Raw genomic sequence first — 24475 nt, 5'->3', positions numbered from 1 at the left:
ACAAACCCCCCAAAATTAAGAAAATGGTAATAGGAACATACATATCAATAATTATCTTAAATGTAAATGGATTAAATGCTCCAACCAAAAGACGTAGACTGGCTGAATGGATACGAAAACAAGACCCATATATATGCTGTCTACAAGAAACCCACTTCAGACCTAGGGACACATACAGACTGAAAGTGAAGGGATGGAAAAAGATATTCCATGAAAATGGAAATCAAAAGAAAGCTGGAGTAGCAAGTCTCCAAAATAGACTTTAAAGACTGTTACAAGAAATAAGGAAGGACACTACATAATGATCAAGGGATCAGTCCAGGAACAAGAAGCAACAATTATAAATATTTATGCACCCAACACAGAGCACCTCAATACATAAGGCAAATGCTAACCACCATGAAAAGGGAAATCAACAGTAACACAATAACAGTAGGGGACTTTAACATGCCAGTTACACCAATGGACAAATCATCCAAACAGAAAATAAATAAGGAAACACAAGCTTTAAATGACACAACAGACCAGATAAATTTAACTGATATTTATAAGACATCTGACCCAAAAGTGGCAGAATACACTTTCTTCTCAAGTGCACACAGAACATGCTCCTGGATAGATCACATCTTGGATCACAAATCAAGCTTCAGTAAATTTAAGAAAATTGAAATCATATCAAGCATCTTTTCCGACCACAATGCTATGAGATTAGAAATCAATTACAGGAAAAGGACTGCAAAAAACACAAACACATGGAGGCTAAACAATATGTTACTAAATAACCAGTGGATCACTAAAGAAATCAAAGAGGAAATCAGAAAATACCTAGAGACAAGTGACAATAAAAACACAATGATCTGGGGCTTCCCTGGTGGCACAGTGGCTGAGAGTCTGCCTGCTGATGCAGGGGACACGGGTTCGTGCCCCGGTCCAGGAGGATACCACATGCCGCGGAGCGGCTGGGCCCGTGAGCCATGGTCACTGAGCCTGCGCGTCCGGAGCCTGTACTCCGCATCGGGAGAGGCCGTGGCATTGAGAGTCCCACGTACTGCAAAAACAAACAAAAAAACCCCACAATGATCCAAAATCTATGGGACACAGCAAAATCAGTTCTAAGAGGGAAGTTTATAGCAATACAATCTTACCTCAAGAAACAAGAAAAATCTCAAACAACCTAACCTTACACCTAAAGCAACTAGAGAAAGTAAAACAAACAAAACCCAAAGTTAGTAGAAGGAAAGAAATAAAGATCAGAGCAGAATTCAATGAACTAGAGATAAAGAAAACAATAGCAAAGATCAATGAAACTAAAAGCTGCTTCTCGGAGACAATAAACCATATTGAAAACCCTTTAGGCAGACTCGTCAAGGAAAAAAGGGAGAGGACTCAAATCAACAAAATTAGAAATGAACAAGGAGAAGTTACAATGGACACCACAGAAATATGAAGGATCATAAGAGATTACTACAAGCAGCTATATGCCAATAAAATGGACAACTTATAAGAAATGGACAAATCCTTAGAAGTGTACAAGCTTCCAAGACTGAACCAGGCAAAAATAGAAAATATGAACAGACCAATCACAAGTACTGAAATTGAAACTGTGATTAAAAATCTTCCAACAAACAAAAGTCCAGGACCAGATGACTTCACAGACGAATTCTACCAAACATTTAGAGAAGAATTAACACCTATCCTTCTCAAACTATTCCAAAAAATTGCTGAGGGAGGAACACTTCCAAATTCGTTCTACAAGGCCACCATCACCCTGACACCAAAATCAGACAAAGATATCATCAAAAAAGAAAATCACAGAACAATATCACTGATGAACACAGACGCAAAAATCCTCAACAAAATACTAACAAACAGAATCCAACAACACACTGAAAGAATCATACACCACGATCAAGTCAGATTTATCCCAGGAAAGCAAGGATTCTTCAATATATGCAAATCAATCAATGTGATAGTCCATATTAACAAATAAAGGAATAAAAACCATATGATCATCTCAATGGATACAGAAAAAGCTTTTGACAAAATTCAACACCCATTTATGATAAAAACTCTCCAGAAATTGGGCATAGAGGGAACCTACCTCAACATAATAAAGGCCATATATGACAAACCCATGGCAAACATCATTCTCAATGGTGAAAAACTGAAAGCATTTCCACTAAGAATGGAACAAGACAAGGATGTACACTCTCGCCGTTCTTATTCAACATAGTTTTGAAAGTCCTAGCCACGGCAGTCAGAGAAGAAAAAGAAATAAAAGGAATCCAAATTGGAAAAGAAGTAAAACTGTCACTGTTTGCAGATGACATGATACTATATATAGAAAATCCTAAAGATGCCATCAGAAAACTACTAGAACTAACCAATGAATTTGGTAAGGTCACAGGATACAAAATTAATACACAGAAATCTCTTGCATTCCTATACACTAACAACAAAGAATCAGAAAGAGAAATTAAGGAAACAATCCCATTTACCACTGCAACAAAAAGAATAAGATACCTAGGAATAAACCTACCTAAGGAGGTAAAAGACCTGTACTCACAAAACTATAAGATACTGATGAAAGAAATCAAAGATGACACCAACAGATGGAGAGATATACCATGTTCTTGGATTGGAAGAATCACTATTGTGAGAATGACTATACTACCCAAAGCAATCTACAGATTCAATGCAATCCCTATCAAATTACCAATGGCATTTTTCACAGAATTAGAACAAAAATTTTACAAGTTGTATGAAAACACAAAAGACACAGAATAGCCAAAGCAATCTTGAAAAAGAAAAACGGAGCTGGAGGAATCAGGCTCCCTGACTTCAGACTATACTACAAAGCTACAGTCATCAAAACAGAATGGTACTTGCACAAAAACAGAAATATAGGTCAATGGAAGAGGATAGAAAGCCCAGAGATAAACCCAGGCACATATGGTCAACTAATTTATGACAAAAGAGGTAAGAACATACAATGGAGAAAAGACAGCCTCTTCAATAAGTGGTGCTAGGTAAACTGGACAGCTACATGTAAAAGAATGAAATTAGAACACTACCTAACACCATACACAAAAATAAACTCAAAATGGATTAAAGACCTAAATGTAAGACCAGACACTATAAACCTCTTAGAGGAAAACATAGGAAAAACATTCTTTGACATAAAGCACAGCAAGATCTTTTTTGACCCACCTCCTAGAGTAATGAAAATAAAGACAAAAAATAAACAAATGCAACCTAATGAAACTTAAGAGCTTTCCTGCAGCAAAGGAAACTATAAACAAGATGAAGACAACCCTTGGAATGGGAGAAAGTATTTGCAAATGAAGCAACGGACAAAGATTAATCTCTAAAATATACAAACATCTCATGGAGCTCAATATCAAAAAAGCAAACAACCCAATTAAAAAATGGGCAGAAGGGCTTCCCTGGTGGTGCAGTGGTTGGGAGTCCGCCTGCTGATGCAGGGGACATGGGTTCGTGCCCCGGTCCGGGAAGATCCCACATGCCGCGGAGGGGCTGGGCATTTCTCCAAAGAAGACATACAGATGGCCAAGAGGCACATGAAAAGATGCTCAACATCACTAATTATTAGATAAATGCAAATCCAAACTACATTGAAGTATCACCTCATACCAGTCAGAATAACCATCATCAACAGGGCTTCCCTGGTGGTGCAGTGGTTGAGAGTCCGCCGGCCGATGCAGCGGACGCGGGTTCGTGCCCTGGTCCGGGAAGATCCCACATGCCATGGAGCGGCTGGGCCCGTGAGCCATGGCCGCTGAGCCTGCACGTCCGGAGCCTGTGCTCCGCAATGGGAGAGGCCACAACAGTGAGAGGCCCACATACAGCTTAAAAAAAAAAAAAAAAAGTCTACAAATAGTAAATGCTAGAGAGGGTGTGGAGAAAGGGGAACCCTCCTATACCAGGGGTGGGAATGTAAATTGGTGCAGCCACTATAGAAAACAGTATGGAGGTTCCTTAAAAGACTAAAAATAGAACTACCATATGACCCAGCAATCCTACTACTGGACATATCTACTGAGAAAACCATAATTAAAAAGGACACATGTACCCCAATATTCATTGCAATACTATTTACAATAGCCAGGACATGGAAACAACCTAAATGTCCGATGACACATGAATGGATAAAGAAGATGTGGTACATATACACAATGGAATATTACTCAGCCATGAAAAGGAATGAAATTGGGTCATCTGTAGCGATGTGGATGGACCCAGAGTCACTCATACAGAGTGAAGTAAGCCAGAAAGAGAAAAACAAATATCGTATATTAATGTATATATGTGGAATCTAGAGAAATGGTACAGATGAACCTATTTGCAGGGCAGGAATAGAGACACAGACGTAGAGAACCAACATGTGTACACAGAGGGGGAAAGGGAGGGTGGGACAAATCAGGAGATCAGGACTGACATATATACACTACCATGTGTAAAACAGATAGCTAGGGGGAACATGCTATACAGCACAGAAAGCTCAGGTCAGTGCTCTGTGACAACCTAGATGGATGGGATGGGGGTGGGGTGGGAGGGAGGTCCAAGGCGGGGGGATATAGGTATACATATAGCTGACTCACTTCACTGTACAGCAGAAACTAACACAACATTGTAAAGCAATTATACTCCAATAAAAAAGAAAAAACACTAGCAAACCAAATCCAGCAGCACATTAAAAGGATCATTCACCATGATTAAGTGAGATTTGTCCCAGGATGCAAGGATGGTTCAATGCATGGAAGTTAATCAATATGATACATCACATTAATAGAATGAAAGAAATATCAAATGATAATCTCAATAGATTCAGAAAAAGAATTTGACAAAATTCAACATCTGTTCATGTTAAAAATTCTTAACAAATTAGGTATAGAGGGAACATACCTCAACATAACATAGGCCGTATATAACACGCCACAGCTAACATCATACTCACTGGTGAAAGGTTGAAAACTTTTCTTCTAAGACTGGAAACAGGACCATGCTTCCCTCTCCCACCACTCCAATTCAACACAGTACAGGAGTCTTAGCCAAAGCAATCAGGCAAGAATAAGATAAAAGCCATCAGCATTGGAAAGGAAGATGTAAAATGGTCTCTATTTGCAGATGACATGATTTTATATATAAAAACTTCATAGCATCAAAAACAATACAATACTCAGTAATAAATTTAACCAAAGAGGTGAAGTTCTGTGCACTGAAAACTGCAAGACACTGATGAAAGAAATTGAAGGAGGCACAGATGAATGGAAAGGTATCCCATGTTCAGGGATTGGAAGAACTAATATTGTTAAAATGTTCATACTACCCAAAAACATCTATAGATTAAATCCAATCCCTATTAAGATTCCAACAGCAGTTTTTTTTACAGAAATGGAAAAAAAAATTCTAAAATTTATATGGGACCACAAAAGACCCAGAATACCCAAAGCAATCCTGAGAAAAACAAATCTGGAGTCATCACAATTCTTGATTTCAAGCTGTATTATAAAGCTATAGTAATCAAAACAGTATGGTACTGTCAAAAAAACACATGCATAGACCAATGGAACAAAAGATGCTCTGTTATGGTGGTAAGAAGAGTAATTTTTTAAAAAAATCTCTAATTTCCAAAAATATTTTAGGTAATTTGGTTTGATTACTTTCTAATAAAAATATAATAACAACTTTAAAAATGAAAACATCAAACTAAAAAATAATAGAACTACCATATGACCCGGCAATTCCACTCCTGGTATATATCCAAAAAACCCAGAAACACTAATTTGAAAAGATATGCACCCCAATGTTCATAGCAGAATTATTCACAATTGCCAAGATATGAAAGCAACCTAAGTGTCCATCAACAGATAAATGGATAAACAATATGCAGTATATATATATATACAATGGACTACTACTCAGCCATAAAAGAGAATGAAATTTTGCCATTTGCAGCAACATGGATGAACTTGGAGGGCATTATGCTAAGTGAAATAGAAACAGAAAGGCACTATATGATATCACTTACATGTGGAATCTAAAAAATAAAACAAACTAGTGAATATAACAAAAAAGCAGACTCACAGATATAGAGAATAGACTGGTGGTTACCAGTGGGGAGAAGGAAGTGGGGAGGGGCAACATAGGGGTAGGGAATTAAGAGGTATATACTATTAGGTATAAAGTAGGCTACAAGGATATACTGTACAACACAGGAAATATAGCCAATATTTTATAAGTATAAATGAAGTATAACCTTTCAAAATTGTGAATCACTATATTGTACACCTGTAATTTATATAATACTGTATATCAACCATACATCAATAAAAAAGGATGCCTAATTGGGAGCTGACAAAAAATATATTAACACAAGAGGAAAATTCAGTGGAAATTAAAATAGGTTTTTTGGCCCAGTGTTTGAAGGTTCAGCCAACCACTCAGAGCTGTCCGAATAGGATGTGGTCTAGATCGGTGGGATCTAGAGACCCAACTCCTAACTGCTGGCTTCCAGAAGGCTTCTGCTATGGTCTTCCTGTTTTCCCAGGCCTGGAGGGAGGCGCCCCTCCGGAGCACACCCTCTGCACCCCACTTTGCTGTACCACAGCTTGCACGTCACACTCCATGGAATGGTCTGGGATCCGTCATGAACTTGGAGCACAGGACTCTACTGTTCATCTCTGTCCATCTCCAGTACCATGTGTGACTGAGAGGAGATATTCAAAGTGTTTGCTAACTTGACCAGCTCCCCAAAGCACTGGACCGTCCCCTTCTGTTGCAGTTTACCTACAGGCACCACGCGGTCGGCCTGCAGGGGACTGGCCCTACCTGCTTGTAGTCGCTTGCCACATGCAGAAACAGCAGCCCTTTCTTCCAGGTCCACCACCAAACCAAACCCCTTTGGAAGCAGAGCTCTGGACAGACCAAACTAAATATGCTAAGTGAGACAGGCAGGCCACAGGGGAAAGCTGCTCTAAGACTGAGAGCAGAAAACACTGACTAAAATTCCTCATTTTCCTTCCTCTGCCTCAAAGATCTGATTCCAAGTCCTGCCAAGGTCTATAATCACAGTTCACTTCCTTTTTTAACCTAAAAGCAAATTACTCTTCCTTCCAGGCCTGAAAGAGCTATGATGTCTCTTACACATTCTGCGGGAATAGCAAACTCAGACGATGCTCCGGGAAATTATTTTCTAGGGGTGACTTTCAGCCAGCCTGGGCAATCTGCACAGATAAAATAACCCAGTGCAGGCAATGTGGTTTACTGAAAAAACCCCAGGGCGGGTGTAGCATGCTGGCGTGCCCAATGGCCTCCCATTCACTCAAACCCCTCCCTGCCTGCACGTGTGGATGCCCTGCCCCTTGGGTCACTGCACCTGCCCTGAGAACACCAGAGACCAAGGGGGAGGAGGGACAAGCTAACGTGTACTGAGTAGCTGCTGGGCATTGCACTTGGGGCTGGGAACAGGATACAAGCAGTTTCAGGAAGCTCTGAGCTCATCTTACAGACACCTCTTGTGACTTGTACTCTTGACATTCTGTCCTGAGCCTGCTACTAAGTACGGTTATAATAATTTTAAAAAAGGGAATGTACCCCAGGCACTGCTTACCAAACATGAAGTGACAACTGGGTAGTCCTGCTTAGAATATCCTGAGCCCGGTGCACATGTAGAGAGGATGTTACAGGCGACAGCACCTGGGAGCTGGTTAAAAATGCAGGATCTCGGGCCCCACCCTGGACCTCCTAGATCCGAGTTTCTGGAGGCAGAGCCCAGGGATCTATGATTTTCAGGTCTGCTGAAGCTTGAGACGTGCCGGCAGAGGGAACACCCAGGTCCCGGCTGTGTTCCTTGGAAAAGAATAGGGAAGAGCACGTGCGACTTCCCTGGTGGCACAGTGATTAGGAATCCACCTGCCAATGCAGGGGACACAGGTTCGAGCCCTGGTCCAGGAAGATCCCACATGCCGCAGAGCAACTAAACATGTGCGCCACAACTGCTGAGCCTGCGCTCTGGAGCCTGCGAGCCACAACTGCTGAGCCCATGTGCCACAACTACTGAGCCCGCGTGTCACAACTACTGAAGCTGGCTCACCTAGAGCTCGTGCTCCGCAACAAGAGAAGCCACCGCAATGAGAAGCCCACGCACCTCAACGAAGAGTAGCCCCTGCTCGCTGCAACTAGAGAAAGCCCGCGTGCAGCAACGAAGACCCAACGCAGCCAATAAATAAATAAATAAATTTATTTATTTAAAAGAAAAAGAATAGGGAACAGCACAGCCAGCATGGGTTCCTGAGTCAAATGTCCCCAAGTTTGTTCCCAGTCTCACCCTTTGCCGTTGGTAATTCTGGGCATGGCAGTTACTGACCTACATCTCCGGGTGTGCGTCTGCAGAATGGGGGTATGGGTGGTCCCCGGCTGGTAGGCGCGCTGAGAGGGTTAAGTAAGGAAGGTATTAGAGTGCACTTAGCCTACAGTGTGGCAGCTCCTAAGCAAGCAATTAATATTCACTATCACACCATTATTATTTCTTGGGTAAACTCTTCCCTGCATAAGCTCCTCCCCAGACAAGAAGCTGACCGACTGGAGATGGTCTGTGTCCGTTTCTGGCAGCTAGAAGCAGAGGTGCCCAGCCTGCAGTGGGGACAGCGTTACCTTGTCGCGTGTGTCGTTTGGCCCTCCCAGAGATGCTGGCTTACCCACCCCTTACTCTCCCACCTCTCCTGGGAGCAGAGGGGCTCAGCAAGAGAAGGGCTCTTGTCAGCATGGCCACTGTTCTCTCTGGGGCCCCCAGCCTGATGTGAGGGGTGGGGGGAGGCCACCCAGTCATCCTCTTTGCCCCCTGCCCTGCGTTTAGCACCGGAGTCCCCCTTGCCATCAGCCAGCAGGCACTGTGGCCCAAGGAGTCCTCCCACGGGCACCTCCTGTCACAGTCCCCTCCTCTGGGCCCTGGTCACTCTTCCTCTGCTTCTAACCACCAGCCAGGGCTCTCCCCCTGCTCAACCCGCCTCCGTGGGCCTGCCCAGAACAGCTCCACGTCCCCACCTCTCTCGCCTTCTGTCTCCTTTTTTTAACAAATTCGTTCAACACTGAGTGTCTAATGTGTGCCAGACACCGTTAGAGGCACTAGGGACTCAACGGTGGGGAAAACAGGGAAAGTCCCTGCCCTCCAGGTGCTCAGGTTCTGGTGGGAGGGACGGACAAGCCTCTATTCGGTCAACATGCAGTCAGTTAAAGGGGATGGCGCCATGGGGAAAAGGCAAGCAGGGCAGGAGTACGGCTGCCGGCATGTCCGTGTGTGCAGGAACAGGAGAGGGAGGTGCTCTTCATGCTGCGGCCGGGGAAGGCCTTGCTAGGGAGGGGACACGGAGCACAGACCTGACGAGGTGGGGGAGAAGGAAGAGCCACGTGGCCAGCTGGATGGTGGGCAGAGGGACAGAGCAGACACAGGATGTTCTGAAGGGTCAAGAGTGAGGCCAGGGTGGTTGGGGCAGAGTGATGGGAGAAGAGCAGAGCAGGGAGGCAACCTACCACTGCGAGGAAACTGGTTTATACTGCACGAGAGATGGGACAGGTAGCCCCAGGGGGTTCTGAGCACAGGAGTCACATGATCTGGCTTACATTCTAAAAGGACCTTCTAACTGTCCAGTGGAGAAGTAAGGTAACTGGTCAGGAGGCTATCTGGGAGCTACTTTAGGTGGGGTGGGCAGGGAAGACATCTCTGAAACCTGAATGATGAGAAGGAACCAACCATGTGAAGATCCTGGAGGAGATCATTCCAGGCAGTAGGTGCAAAGGTCCTGAGGCAGGAATGAGTTTGCTGCATCTGAGGAAGAGAAAGCGGGCCAACGTGGAAGGCACAGAGCGAGCAGAAGGGAGAGAAGTGCGAGATAAAGCCAGAGAGGTGAGCCGCTGATGGAAAGCCTTGGGCCTTGGTGAACATCTAGAAGGGCTGCCAGAGAATGGGAACCCTTTGGAGAGTTAATTTTGAGAGACATGATATGATGTACCTTTTATGATGATGCACATAACCACATGCATACAAATTGTGCTTGGGATCCAAGGACAGCACGTTAAGAATTTCTGCTGTAGAGTCTAGATCTGGAGTGTGTCGGGTGAAGCGTCAATGCCTCACTTCAGTATTTGCTCAATTCTTTCCAACCATCACCCTCTTTATCGCCTAGTGCAGAATACGGTGTACTGTACCCCGCAAACAAAGAGCAAGCCTCTCTCTGCTTTCTTAAAAAACATGTCCCATCCTCATACGTTGCTGGTGGAAACGTAAAATGGCACAGCCACTACAGAAAACAGTATGGCAGTTCCTCTCCTCAAAAACTTCAGCAAACACTCACCATGTGACCCAGCAATGGCACCTCTGGGTACAAACCCAAAAGAAGTAAAAGCAGGGACCCAAAGAGGTATTTGCACACCCATGTTCACAGCAGCATTATTCACAATAGCCCAAAGATGGAAGTGCCTCACCTGTCCATCAACGGGTGAATGGCTAAACAAAATGTGGCACGTTCATAACAGAATATTATTCAGATTTAAAAAGGAAAGAAATCTGACACGTGCTACAACTTGGATGAACCTTGAGGACATTATGCTAAGTGAAATAAGCTAGTTACACGAAAAGACAAATACTGTATGATCACACTTATATGAGATTCCTAGAGCAGTCAAGCTCATAGAGACAGAAGGTAGAATGGTGGTTGTCAGGGGCCGGAGGGAGGAGGTATGAGCCGTTACTGTTTAACGGGGACAGAGTTTCAGTTTTGCAAGATGAAAAGAGGTGGACGGTGGTGACGGTTGCACTATGATGTGAGTGTAGTTAACACTCCTGAACCATACATTTTAAAATGGTTAAGACAGTAAATTTTATCGTTATGTGTATTGTTATGTGTATTTTACCGCAATTAAAAATTTTTTAGAAGTCTGTGAAGCCCACTTAGTCCCTCAATTGCATCCTCATTAGCACCCATCTCCCTGTCCTCACAGCGCTGATGGCCCCAGTATTCCGGGACTGACTGTCTAGACAATCTCCTCGCTGGGTGAAGAAGACAAGTAAATGAGCTGGTGTGAATGAAATCTTAAAAGCTCTCCAGTGAAGACAGTCCTCGAGACTGAACCTGGCAGCCCTTTCAACTGGTAACAACTTTGCGTGTCAGGATTTCTTGTCTTTTAAATGCTACTTAAAACCTTTGGTTTAAGCCAGTTCCCTGTTCTGCCATATGAGGATGCAAAGGACAGCTGGCGACCATCCTCTATGGAAGAAGTCTTCCAAAGGCTTAGACGCCATTGTTAAATTACCTTACCTCTTCAAAGACAGGGAGTGGCCTGCTTTCCACATTTTTCCAGCCTAAAATTGCAGCTGCATTCTCTTTGTGAAACTGACCTTTGGGTCCTCAACTGTGCTTCTCTGTGTTTGGATGGACCCCAAATCACTTCTTAAGGAGTTTGGCCTTGCCCATGGCACTCCCGTGGAAGACCTCCAAGGGAGGCGGTGGCCTATAGTTGAGGCCTGTGTCCTTGTCAGGCTCCTTAGGGCTCCCTAAGAAGACATCAACAGGGCTTACCTGGTGGCGCCGTGGTTAAGGATCCGCCTGCCAATGCAGGGGACATGGGTTCGAGCCCTGGTCCGGGAAGATCCCACATGCCACGGAGCAACTAAGCCCGTGCACCACAGCTACTGAACCTGTGCTCTAGAGCCCGCGAGCCACAACTACTGAAGCCTGAGCGCCTAGAGCCCATGCTCTACAACAAGAGAAGCCACTGCAATGAGAAGCCTGCGCACCACAATGTAGAGTAGCCCCTGCTCGCCGCAACTAGAGGAAGCCAGCACATAGCAACGAAGACCCAATGCAGCCAAAAATAAATAAATTAATTAAATTAATTTATTAAAAAAAAAAAAAGAAGACATCAACATACAACCCAGCTTGGCTGAGTCGCAAGACATATGACTCCATCCTTTACCAGCTATATGGAACAGGTGTACTCCAGGGACTCGGCTGGAAAGAAACGAGCCAAGCTCACTGTCCCTCGCGATCTACCAAAAGCTTAGCTGAGAGAAACAAATTTGGGGAGATTCTCTGAAGGTGTATCCCTCCCTCCGGGATTCAGCCAAGGCCCCAGGAGCTGCAGGCAGGGACCACCTTGTTTTGCCCAGCCTCCCTTTGTGCAGTGGCTTTGCTGCACGACACTTGGCTGGGCACCCTGCCCACCCTGCAGGCTCCGTGTAAGAAAGCCTTGCAAGGCCTCGATGCAGCTGTTAGAGCACAGTTGAGGGCAGGCTGCCGACACCTCACTGGACATGAGAAGGTGGGAGCAACGCTGCTCCCAGGATGCAGAACCTGGAATAGTTGTGCATCTGGAGCATAGTTTATTTTTGCCTCATGGATTCTAAATTGTATCACTGCTGATTTTCCATTCTGTTTTTGCTGCTGGAGAACTCAAAATCAAAATTGGGGCCTATTTCTGGAAGAATGCTATCCACAGAACTTTCTGCAATGATGGAAATGTTCTGTATGTGTGCTAACCAATATGGCAGCCACCAGCCACATGGAGCTACTGAGGACTTGAAATGTTCTAGTGAGACTGAGGAACTGAATTTTTTATTTTAATTCACATAAATGTTAAATTTAAATGGCCACATGTGGCTAGTGGCTACCAGTTAAACAGCACAGCTCTCAGATAGGAAATGACATGCACTTTGGATGTCATACTTGGTTTACCTTACTTTCCTATCATTATTTTTCCTCTACTTCAAGTCCCTTTGGTATCTAATTATTTTTATTAATCTTTTGTGTATGATCTATATCTTTGTCAGCCAACGTAAGTCTTTTTATAAAAATAAATGTGGGAGCTACCTATAAATACAAAAACACCCCCAGATAACATGGCCATGTTCCCAACTTTTCTGACCAGATACTCCTTCCCCCCCACTTTTGTGAAATACAGAGTAATTAATATGTTCATTTAAGGGAAGGGAGTCCCAGGAATGGGGGAAGAGAAGACTTCTCTTCTGTTTCTATGTTCTGTTTCTTCATCTGGGTGTTGCTTATTCAAATGTTCAATTTGTGAAAATTCACTGAGCATGTATTTGTGATGTGCACTTTTCCTTGTATATATCATTTATATTATTCTTCAATAAAAAGTAAAGAGAAATGTATAAAGAGAACTTATTATGTTCAAAGTACAGTGTTGGTTTACTTCTAGTTCGTGTAACACAGATCTTGGCTATAGAAAGCTGTAGTTTCAATCATCAAGCATTAATGCAAATTTCTAAGATGCGTTTTCTGGAGGGACCTTGGGCAACATCTGATGCTGGCAACTCCCCACCCACCTCCTCTCCGCCTTTCCCCGCCTGAATCAGGCAATGCCAAGAAAGGAGAGGTGAGTTTCAGGAGGTAGAAGGCTTTCTTTCCATCTAATCAGATTTTAGTTAAAAACATTTCCAAATTCTTATAAGAGGCTGAGCAGCTCCCAGAAACAAACCTCTCAGCTTTTCTCCTTCAGAGGAATTAAATGGCTGGAGAAGGTCTCTGAAATACGGAATGTTAACTCGATGGGGCAGGATGAGGAACTGAAATGCAATCTGTATTTTAAGAAAGCAACTAGAAACTACCCAACCAAGATTGCCTTCAACGTATAACTGCACCCAATGGAAAAAAAGCATGTATGTTGAAAATGAAACCTGGGAAACACACTGCTAAGGAGAATGTAAAAAAAAAAAAAAAGGCGTTCTCTCAACTGTGTCCCTCCCTCCACGACCAAAATATCTTAATTTTGCTAAAGAATGAAGTATAAATTTTTACTTTTAAAAGTAATTTAAAGAGGTGGGCAGGCGTATGTCTCATGCTAGAGCAGAGGACGGCTTTCTGCAGGGATGCAGTAAATAGTAACCTGTTCAAACAGCCATAATCAAGAACTGTGAGAGGGACTATTAGTCATTTCTGCCCACATTAATTTAACTCTCTGGAATATTACTATTTTGAACAAAGGCCCAAATTCCTGACACCCTATGATACAAATCTTTTTTTCTTACTCTTTTCACTCTTGGATGCTCTAAATTCAAAAGCCTGCACCCATACAGATTGTAGAGCCATTTAAATCTGTGGCTTTTCTTTGAAATATTCTTTCAATGATTCCTTTGAGTGGAGTTCAGGCCAAGCTTTCCTAATTTATTCTTTCATTTACGTTATTACAGGGATTGAGAGCAAAAAATATTCTAAATACTGTAAAAAGGAAAAAGTCCCTCAGAAACAATCACATTCATTTTGATCTTTTAGTATAAACAAAATCCTTTCATTAATTTTTACTTACACAACTGCATTGTTTTGCACAAAAAACTGGCAGTCTTCAAACACAGAAGAAAACTCTTCTCACATTTCAAAAGGGATTATAAAACTGACACCACAGAAGTACAAAAGATCATAAGAGATAACTACAAGCAACTATATGCCAATAAAATGGACAACCTAGAAAAATGGACAAATTCTTAGAAAGGTACCATCTCCCAAGACTGAACCAGGAAGAAATAGAAAATATGAACAGACCAATCACAAGTACTGAAATTGAAACTGTGATTAAAAAACTCTCAACAGCAGAAACTAACACACCATTGTAAAGCAATTATACTCCAATAAAGATGTTAAAAAAAACAAAACTCTCAACAAACAAAAGTCCAGGACCAGATGGCTTCACAGGCGAATTCTATCAAACATTTAGAGAAGAGTTAACACCTATCCTCCTGAAACTCTTCCAAAAAGCTGCAGAGGAAGGAACACTTCCAAACTCATTCTATGAGTCCACCATCACCCTGATACCAAAACCAGACAAAGATACCACACAAAAAAAGAAAATTATAGGCCAATATTACTGATAAACATAGACGCAAAAATCCTCAACAAAATACTAGCAAACCGAATCCAACAATAAGATAAAAGGATCATACACCATGATCAAGTGGGATTTATCCCAGGGATGCAAGGATTTTTCAATACCCACAAATTGATCAGTGTGATACACATCAACAAACTGATGAATAAAAACCATATGATCATCTCAATAGATGCAGAAAAACCTTTTGACAAAATTCAACACCCATTTATGGTAAAAACTTTATAGAAAGTGGACACAGAGGGAACCTACCTCAACAAAATAAAGGCCATATATGACAAACCCACAGCAAACATCATTCTCAATGGTGAAAAGCTGAAAACATTTCCTCTAAGATCAGGAACAAGACAAGGATGTCCACTCTTGCCACTTTTATTCAACATAGTTTTGGAAGTCCTAGCCACGGCCATCAGAGAAGAAATAAAAGGAACCCAAATTGGAAAAAAGAAGTAAAACTGTCACTGTTTCCAGACGACATGATACTATACATAGAAAAGATGCTACCAGAAAACTACTAGTGCTCATCAATGAATCTGGTAAAGTTACAGGATAAAAAATTAATACACAGAAATCTGTTGCATTTCTGTGCACTAACAACAAAATATCAGAAAGAGAAATTAAGGAAACAATCCCACTTACCATGGCATCAAAAAGAATAAAATACCTAGGAATAAACCTATCTAAGGATGCAAAAGATCTGTACTCCAAAAACTATAAGATGCTGATGAAAGAAATCAAGGATGACACAAACAGATGGAAAGATATACCATGTTCTTGGATTGGAAGAATCAATATTGTCAAAATGACTATACTACCCAAGGTAATTTACAGATTCAACACAATCCCTATCAAATTACCAACAGAATTTTTTTTTTGCAGATCTAGAACAACAAAATCTTAAAATTTGTATGGAAACACAAAAGACCCTGAATAGACAAAGCAATCTTAAGAAAGAAAAACGGAGCTGGAAGAATCAGGCTCCCTGACTTCAGACTATACTATGAAGCTACAGTAATCAAAACAGTATGGTACTGGCACAAAGACAGATTTATAGATCAATGGAAGAGGATAGAAAGCCCAGAAATAAACCCATGCAATTAATAGGTATAAATCCCTATTGGGATTTATCCCTACTGGGATAAATCCCACTTGATCATGGTGTATGATCCTTTTATCTATCATAGGTCAATTAATCTATGACAAAAGAGTCAAGAATATACAATGGAGAAAAGATAGTCTCTTCAATAAGTGGTGCTGGGAAAACTGGACAGCCACATGTAAAAGAATGAAATTAGAACACTCTCTAACACCATACACAAAAACAACCCTCAAAATGGATTAAAGACCTAAATGTAAGACCGGATACTATAAAACCCTTTGAGGAAAACATACGCAGAACACTCTTTGACATAAATCGTAGAAATATCTTTTTGGATCCACCTCCTAGAGTAATGAAAATAAAAACAAAAATAAACAAATGGGACCTAATAAAAACTTAAAAGCTTCTGCACAAAAAAAACTACCATAAACAAAATGAAAAGACAACCCACAGAATGGGAGAAAATATTTGCAAATGGTGTGACCACCAGGGAATTAATCTCCAAAATATACAAACAGCTCATGTAGCTCAATATCAAAAAAAACAAATAACCCAGTCAAAAAATGGGCAGAACATTTAAATAGACATTTCTCCAAAGAAGACATACAGATGGCCAAAAAGCACATGAAAAGATGCTCAGCGTCGCTAATTATTAGAGAAATGCAAATCAAAACTACAATGAGGTATCACCTCACCCCGGTCAGAATGGCCATCATCAAAAAGTCTAACATACAATAAATGCTGGAGAAGGTGTGGAGAAAAGGGAACCCTCCTACACTGTTGGTGGGAATGTAAATTGGTACAACCACTATGGAGAATGGTATGGAAGTTCCTTAAAAAACTAAAAACAGAGCTACTATATGATCCAGCAATCCCACTCTGGGGTATATACCCAGAGAAAACCACAATTTGAAAAGATACTTGCACCCCAATGTTCACTGCAGCACTATTTACAATAGCCAAGACATGGAAGCAACCTAAGTGTCCACTGACAGAGGAATGGATAAAGAAGATGTGGTACATATATACAATGGAATACTACTCAGCCACAAAAAAGAATGAGATAATGCCCTTTGCAGCAACATGGATGGATCTAGAGATTATCATACTAAGTGAAGTAAGTCAGAGAAAGACAAATATCATATGATATCACTTATATGTGGAATCTAAAAAAAATGACACAAATGAACTTATTTACAAAACACACACAGACTCACAGACTTTGAAAACAAACTTACAGTTACCAAAGGGGAAAGGTGCGTGGGTGGGAGGGATAAATTAGGAGGTTGGGATTAACATATACACACTGCTATACATAAAATAGATAATCAACAAGAACCTATTGTATAGCACAGGGAACTCTACTCAATACTCTGTAATAACCTATATGGGAAAAGAATCTGAAAAAGAATATATATATGTATATGTATAACTGAATCACTTTGCTGTACACCTGAAACTAACACAACAAGGTAAGTCAACTATACTCCAATATAAAATAAAAATTAAAAAATAAAACAAATGCTAGCTAGCATTTAGTTCAGTGAATAATAAAACAATATTATTTCTTATTTGCATCGTTCAAAGGGAAATCTGAAAATTATCTAGTTCCTCTAAATCGTAAATATCTCAAGGTGACCTTTTTGACTTGAGCCATGTGGCCTGGCTGTAGTTTGAGCCAGGTATCTGTCACGTGCCAAATTCTCACTTCATTTTGCGATATGTGGATTATAGTTCTGATGTTTAATGCCCAAACCAACAAAAACTATGAAACTTTACCTGTGATTCAAGTAAATACAATCAGCACCTTTCAAGACAATGTCCCCGAACTTGCTATCAACTTTCTCCTCTCAGGTAGCCGTATGTGAAAACTGAGATGCCAGAGGCAGAGGTGTTTCAGAAAGACAAAATCCTATAATGCCTGGACGGATTTACCTGTTAATTCTAGAAAGCCTGGGTCTTGAAAGCATTTATCAGGTAGGGTAGGTATAGGACCTTCTTAAATCTGTATGCTGAACTTTGAATTCTAGAGTATAACTAATGCCGTCTAAAGAGTTTGGGACGATCGCTGGAAGGATGGGAGGAGAAATGGGTCCAGTAATTGAGCCAAGACATTAACCACAGAAGCAACAGAACAGTCTACTGCATCCATTTCCTTCCATGTATTCACTCCCCCTTCCTAAGCTGAATGAAAGAAGCTCCAGAGGCATCACGTACTCCTTAAAACACCAAGAAAGTCATTTCCAATGATCACTGAATTTGAACCACCTATTGCCCAGTAGCAGAAGGGTGGAAGGGTAGAAGCGGGGCGAGGCACCAGAGCGATGAAGAAAACAGGTATCTTCTCTACTGAACGTCAACATATTTTACAATTGTCATAGATGGGTGTTCCTGAAGTTCCTTTGTGGAAGTGAAGAATTCATTGGTAAAAACTCCCTACTTGTGAGGGAGTAGATTAAGGAATCTTTAATACCAAATCCCCTGGGATATCAGTTCATTCTAAATCCCCGGGAGCCACAAGCATTTAGTGGATGCTCAAACAGGTGGGTGAAGAGGCGCTAGAGGAATCGGCCATTGCTTGCCTGGGGCACATGGCCACGGCAGCTAAGTGAAAACTGTTTAATTAGAGTATGGACCCCTTGACTTGATCTACGAGCCAGACAGAGGGTCACTGATCTCTCTTTTTTCTTAACTCATTGTTCTGTAACAGGTACTAACCAGGGTTTCTGGCAGAACCAATTCACTTGTTTCTCTGTTCTCCCCAAGTAGAGATAGACACAGACAGACAGACTTCCCCCAAGGTACCTGCAGAAGGATCTTGTTCCCATCGTGGTCCTCCGTCTGCCAGCGTCCCTCGCTGATGGGCCTGCAGGGGTTGGGCAAGAGAGGCACCAGCTCGCCAATGTCCTTGACTCGGAACTCCAGCACGGAGGAATCAGTGGGGACCGGGGTCTGGTCACAGGGCAGTCTCTTCAGGGAGAACTGGATGTCCACATCCAGACTGGAGAAAATGGGGAAGATGCAGAAGTCCGTTTTCCTCTGGCTGGGGCTCCGCCTGAGTATCAGCTCATAGAACTTGAGGATGTCGGCGTAGTTGTCATGGCGACAGTAGATGGTGAAGCGCACAATTTCCTTGCCGTAGTGCACAGGCCGGATGGCCCACAGCGGTGTCCCCGGGGCCAGAGTGAAGAACTCCTGGCTGCAGGGCAGGTAGGGCAGAAACCTGCTAGGCACGCGCTCCGTGTGGTGATGGCGCCAGGGCGGCCGCTGCAGCGTGCGGTGTAGCTGCAGGATCTGCTCCTCGCCGTACTCCTCCTGCAGGAAGAGGACCACCGCCAGGGCTGGCTGCGCCACCTTGGGGGCCTTCCTCCGCCGCCGGGACGCCCTCCTCTCAGAGACCCTAAAAAGCTGGAGGTCTGGGTGGATCCAAGCCAAGACCTTGTCGATGGCCTCCTGCAGGGGTCGGGATTCCCCTGGGTCTGCGATTATGTGGACGCTGACCAAGAAAGGGTCCTGCGCTTCCTCCACGGAGAGCTCACCTAGCAGCACAAAACAAAACCCAAGAAACAAATGGTGACTATTTCATTGAGGTGTCCCGTGATAACATGCAAGGCCTCGGGCAGGAAGAGAAGCTAAATTTTAACTGAACGGACTCCTTGATTGTTTTGAAATTCTGATCCCAAGCTCACGTGCAAATACTACTGTTGCAGCACCCTAGCAGCCCCAAACTCAAGAACTATTACTCACACTGGTTCCCAAGCTGGGCGCTCTCAGGACAACCTTGGTGTGGTGCTTCCTCAGATTGAGCGTGTTTTCTATTGAACAGCACAGAGTCAAGTCTCCACGGGTTTGGAAAGGATAGCAGGGCCATTAGGGAAGATGCTGTAGCACTAAGTGCACACCATTTAGAATTTCCTTAGGTAACTGCAGTGCCTTCCCACACAAATGGTCCCTATATCATTGCACTTCTTTGGTTTGCTTATTTCATTGGTTTGTTCATTCATTTAACATTTATGGAATCCTTTCTTCACCAGGCACTTACTCTAATTGACACATCAAGCCCTGGCTGGTGGGGCATCCTGCCAACTGTGTCCTGATGGTAGGGTGGCCGGGTGGTGACCATCTTGCTGCTCGAGACACAGGGAAGAACGACCCAGCGGGGAGGGGGGCAAGCACCGTGTTCTTGCTGTCAGAGCTTCCAGGGGCTGTGGTTAGGGGTGGGGTGACGCATGGTCGGACCATCATTGCCTGTGTCCTGCTGCCTTTTGGGCCCCTCCTCAGGTCATGTCCACCCAGAAGCCCACACGTCCTGACTGGGTCAGTTCCCCTCCCCGTGTCCTCTGGCAGAACAGCAAATTCCAAGTGTGAAGGTGACCATTTACCTGGGCAACCTTCTCCCATGGGGTGAACAGTTTGCCAGCCACACTGGCATATTTCTACTTTAAAAATATTCAGCGTATTTCATCAAGTAACCTGATAAAGGCTTGTTCTTGTTCATGATGGCTCCTCTTGCATTTATTTAAGTTGTATGACCATCCAAGGGAACTCAAGGAAACTTTAAGTCTATTGTGACTTGGAGGGCAAGATTCATCTAGAATCTAGACCTGTCTGCACACACACGCCTCACGATGTCCGCTAGGGTATCAGGCACAGGGCGATCATGGGGTCGGTAACGTTTGAGAAACATGATGTGCTTTTAGGAAGCATCAGTTTGCAGGATTAAAGGTGATTTCTTTTGTAGTTAAACAAGACATTCCAAGTGGGTTTACAGGTACATTTCATCACAAGCACCTATGATAACATGGTCTTCATTTTGCTGGAGCAAAACCTGTCTGAATTTTCATTTGAACCCTGACTGTTAAATATCTCACTTGGGAACAGTTAGCTCAGTTTCTTGTTGCCTTCTTTCTCCTTCACTCATTCCCCCACACATTTCTTGAGCAATCCATATGTACCAGGCACTGGGAGACAAGGAAGCTGGCACCATGACTACGGGGGAGTCCATTTACATAGACTCTGGCATGACTAGTGCCCCCTTAGAGTTGTACAGTGTATGACCTGAATAGCCACAGGCAGCAGTCAGAAAGAACCATAAGCCACAAATGAGAACTTCATGACTTAGCTGGGAAACACCGACATAAAGATTAAAATTCAATCTGATATAAGCCTATAGGAAATATGATAGAGTAGCATCTCAGGTGGAGGGAAGATTCTAAAGTCACCATGACATAAACATTTACTATAGACACTATTACCACTGATAGTCCCTTGAATCTCCAGGATAGAACTGGAAGGTCCTGATTTGCAACAAGACCACACATCCAGAGAGATGTTCCTTTGGTTGAACAGCAGATGAAATAAAGGCTTGCCGCCTGGTTGTTATAAAAGAAGAGTCTTGTATCATTAAACACTAGACGCCCGCTCAATAGGCTGTGCCTTTTATGCTACAAGAGGCTTTCGGGAGCTGAAGGGGATTCTGAAACCAAAGGATGACTAAGGTAACAGCAAAGTCAAGTCTCGGTACTCCCACAATCACGGAGTAGAATGGTGGGTGGAATTATTTAAGCTCTGCCTCTCTTTCTCCCTCTGGCTGAGCATGTATTCTCGAATTGCTATGAGTTAAGTATGAGCATGATGCCATTGCAGTTTACTACCACATCACAAAGGAAGGAGCAATTTTTTCTCCAGAGGGCTTCTGAGAGGGCTTTCTGGAAGATGCTCCAGGTGAACTGGGTCTTGAAGGGTCGATGATATCTCACTTACAATAACCTCAGATATGGGGGAGATCACGGCAGGAAGAGGGAAGACTGTTTATGAAGGCACAGAGCTGTGTGAAAAGCACATTTGGAAAGGGGTGGTGAGTAATTCTGAAACATGGCAACAGATACAGCAGGAAAAATGGATCGGAGCCAAGCTGTACAGGGCTTCAGCTCAATCTGGCAGTGATAAGGGGCAGTGGAAATTTTTAATAAAGGGATGCTGGGATCAAGTCAGGGGCCGTTGGCTATAAGCGAAGCAAGAAGTTAGAAGACGAGTGAAGAGTCTAGGTCAGGATAACAAGCACGTGGCAGATTGCATTATGGGCCCTGGTTCTTTATCTTACCCTGTCACCTTGCTCTCTGCCATGTGGCTTTGTAGTTCCTTCCACTACATGGCTGTAGTGTACTTCCCCACCCTTTGACTTCAAGTGAGGCCATACGCCTAGCTTTGGCCAACAGAAATAGCGGCGTGCATTCTGGCTTGTTTCTTGTGCTTCTAATGTTTCCATGAGAAGAACATGCTCGGGCCAGCCCACTGGGGCCAGAAAGGAGTACGAGGGCGACGTGGACCCGAGCCAGCCTAGCTGAGGCAAGCCTCCATCAGCTGGGCTCAAGACACTCAAAGACACCCAGCAGATCTTGGTCTGGAACCGCTGACCCAAGACACATGGGAAATGATAAATGACTGCTGTTTCGAGCCATGGCTTGGGGTTGGCTCAAAACACACAGCGACACTTTCAGAGGGTGTACAGAAGAGGGCTGGTCTCACAGGCTATTTAGGAACCATGTGGAGCCCACAGGCCTGGAGGTAGGAGCAAGAAAAGCAGGAGAGGAGTTGACCTTGATGTTTCTGGCTTGAGCAACTCATCTGATGTTGACGCTTAACTGAGACAGAAAACAGAGGAAGAAGGGCAGGTTTGCGGGGAAAGATAAGGACATCCACTTTGGCCATGCTGGCTTGTGATGCCCGATTGACTGCCAGGAGGGATGTCCTGTTGGCAACTGGACCTGTGTGTTGCTGAGGTGATGTGCTGAACATAAGCATGGACCAGTTACCTTTCGGCCACATTCCCGCTTTCATACAGTTATCTCGTGTGTGCCCTGTTTTGATATGAATCAGTGAAAATTCATCTTGGTGGCTTCAAAAACAACTGGAATTCACAGATTATTCTGGTCCTTTGCTTGCTCTTTCAGCGCACCTGGCTATTTTGTTTCACTGAACACAAGCACCACTAACAGCAGGAGTGACGTTGAAACAAGAGCAGTGAAAACACAAACAAATGACATTTCCTGCCCGTCAGTAGCTCCAGGAGGTACCACAGTCGCCTACGATGGATATTTCACTTCTCTATGGTGCCCTGATCGTCTACCAGTGGAGACGTGATTTCACTAAACAGTTGTGAATGCTCACTATAAATGGAAGGTGTAGAAAGGCTTTGAATAATCCGGGGATGAAGACATTCACTTGAGAAAACTACCGATGATTTCCACGAGGGGAAAAAAGGACACGTGGAGTAGCAAGAGTGTTTGGGAAAGGAAGTTGTCAGAGCGTCAGCCGGTCCCATTAAGATCCTAACCCCACACTCAGCGTGTGTGTGGCCATGGACGTGGGGTGATGCTGCTGCGTGACACACAGATGACATACACTGGGGGCCAGTGTTCTACATGTACGAGCTCATGGGATCCTCACAACAACCCCAGAAGTCGGGGGAGGGGGGGCGGGGAGGGTCGCTCCCCTTGTCCTCACTTCAGAGAGCAGGATATTGAGGCACAAAGAGGTGAAGGAACGTGCCGAGGGCACAGAGGGAGGGAGTGGGCAGGCACCTGGCTATGGCATGAGGTCTGTGTGCACAGTTCCCCCGCGGTTCTGCACAGAAGTACTTGTTTCCCAGCCGAAGGGGCAGCTTTCACTCTCCAGCCATTTCTGGCCACGCTTCTGCTACTTCTCCTCTCTCTCCTGCTCGCTTCTGATTGGCTGGCTTCTCGGCCTCCCTGAGAGCACACGCCCAGGTCTTTGCAATGTGAGCACTGCCCTCAAGGGGAAGTGCAGGGCAGCACTGCAGGTGGGCACAACAGTGACAGAAAAGCAAGAGAGTGACAAGGGAAAGCAGACGGGTGTGGGAGGCCTGGGTGAGAAGAGGCCCGGGCTAAGTCAGCTTCTGAGTCTCCGAGACAGAGCTGTCAGGGTGCTCAGACGGCCACCTCTATGGGCGGCACAAAGGTTTCCCAGGGAGCAGTAACAAAGGCCATGCAGATGGCTGAGTGGATGTTTACAGCTTTGCAAAAGGGCAAGATGCCCAGCTTCGGAGCAGGGAGGGGGCTGAAAGGCACTCGACCAAGCACGGCTCACCCGGGATGCAGCCCTGATCAAGCAAGCAAGGAGGACGAAGACCCGACCCCAGAGCTCCCTCCACCGTGTGAACCACAGAGACGTAAGCGGCTAATATCCTGCCACTGAGAAGAGCCGGGGGAATGAGTGGTGGCATTAGTGCGCTCTGGCCGTCGCCGGCGTGTGCCCACTGCATGTGACCGTGAAATAAACAGGCTCAAAGGGGCACAGAATGCAGCCCCACACCGTCACCGTCATCGGGTGCTGGGGTTACGCACGCCCAGAGCAAACCTGCCCCCGTGGAGCTAGACAGGATGCCAAGTGTTTGAGGGGATGAAGAGAAAATGTGAATAATTAATTGACATGAAA

General features: G+C 44.0%; 1 protein-coding gene across 1 annotated transcript in view; it reads right to left on the bottom strand.

Annotated features, from left to right (window-relative positions):
- FAM124A (family with sequence similarity 124 member A) overlaps positions 1-24475 on the bottom strand; it is a 107554-nt gene that overhangs the window by 59873 nt on the left and 23206 nt on the right. Inside the window, exon 3 of the mRNA XM_022574769.2 lies at positions 18824-19557. Coding sequence (XP_022430477.2) covers positions 18824-19557 — 734 coding nt within the window. The remainder of the gene's footprint in view (positions 1-18823; positions 19558-24475) is intronic.

The sequence above is a fragment of the Delphinapterus leucas genome, chromosome 18 (assembly GCF_059928025.1).
Source record: "Delphinapterus leucas isolate spDelLeu-1000000601 "Yukka" chromosome 18, BTC_Dleu_Yukka2, whole genome shotgun sequence".
Taxonomy (NCBI): Eukaryota; Metazoa; Chordata; class Mammalia; order Artiodactyla; family Monodontidae; genus Delphinapterus; species Delphinapterus leucas.
The sequence above is the reverse complement of the archived record's forward strand: the minus strand, read 5'-3'. Positions and strand labels throughout refer to the sequence as shown.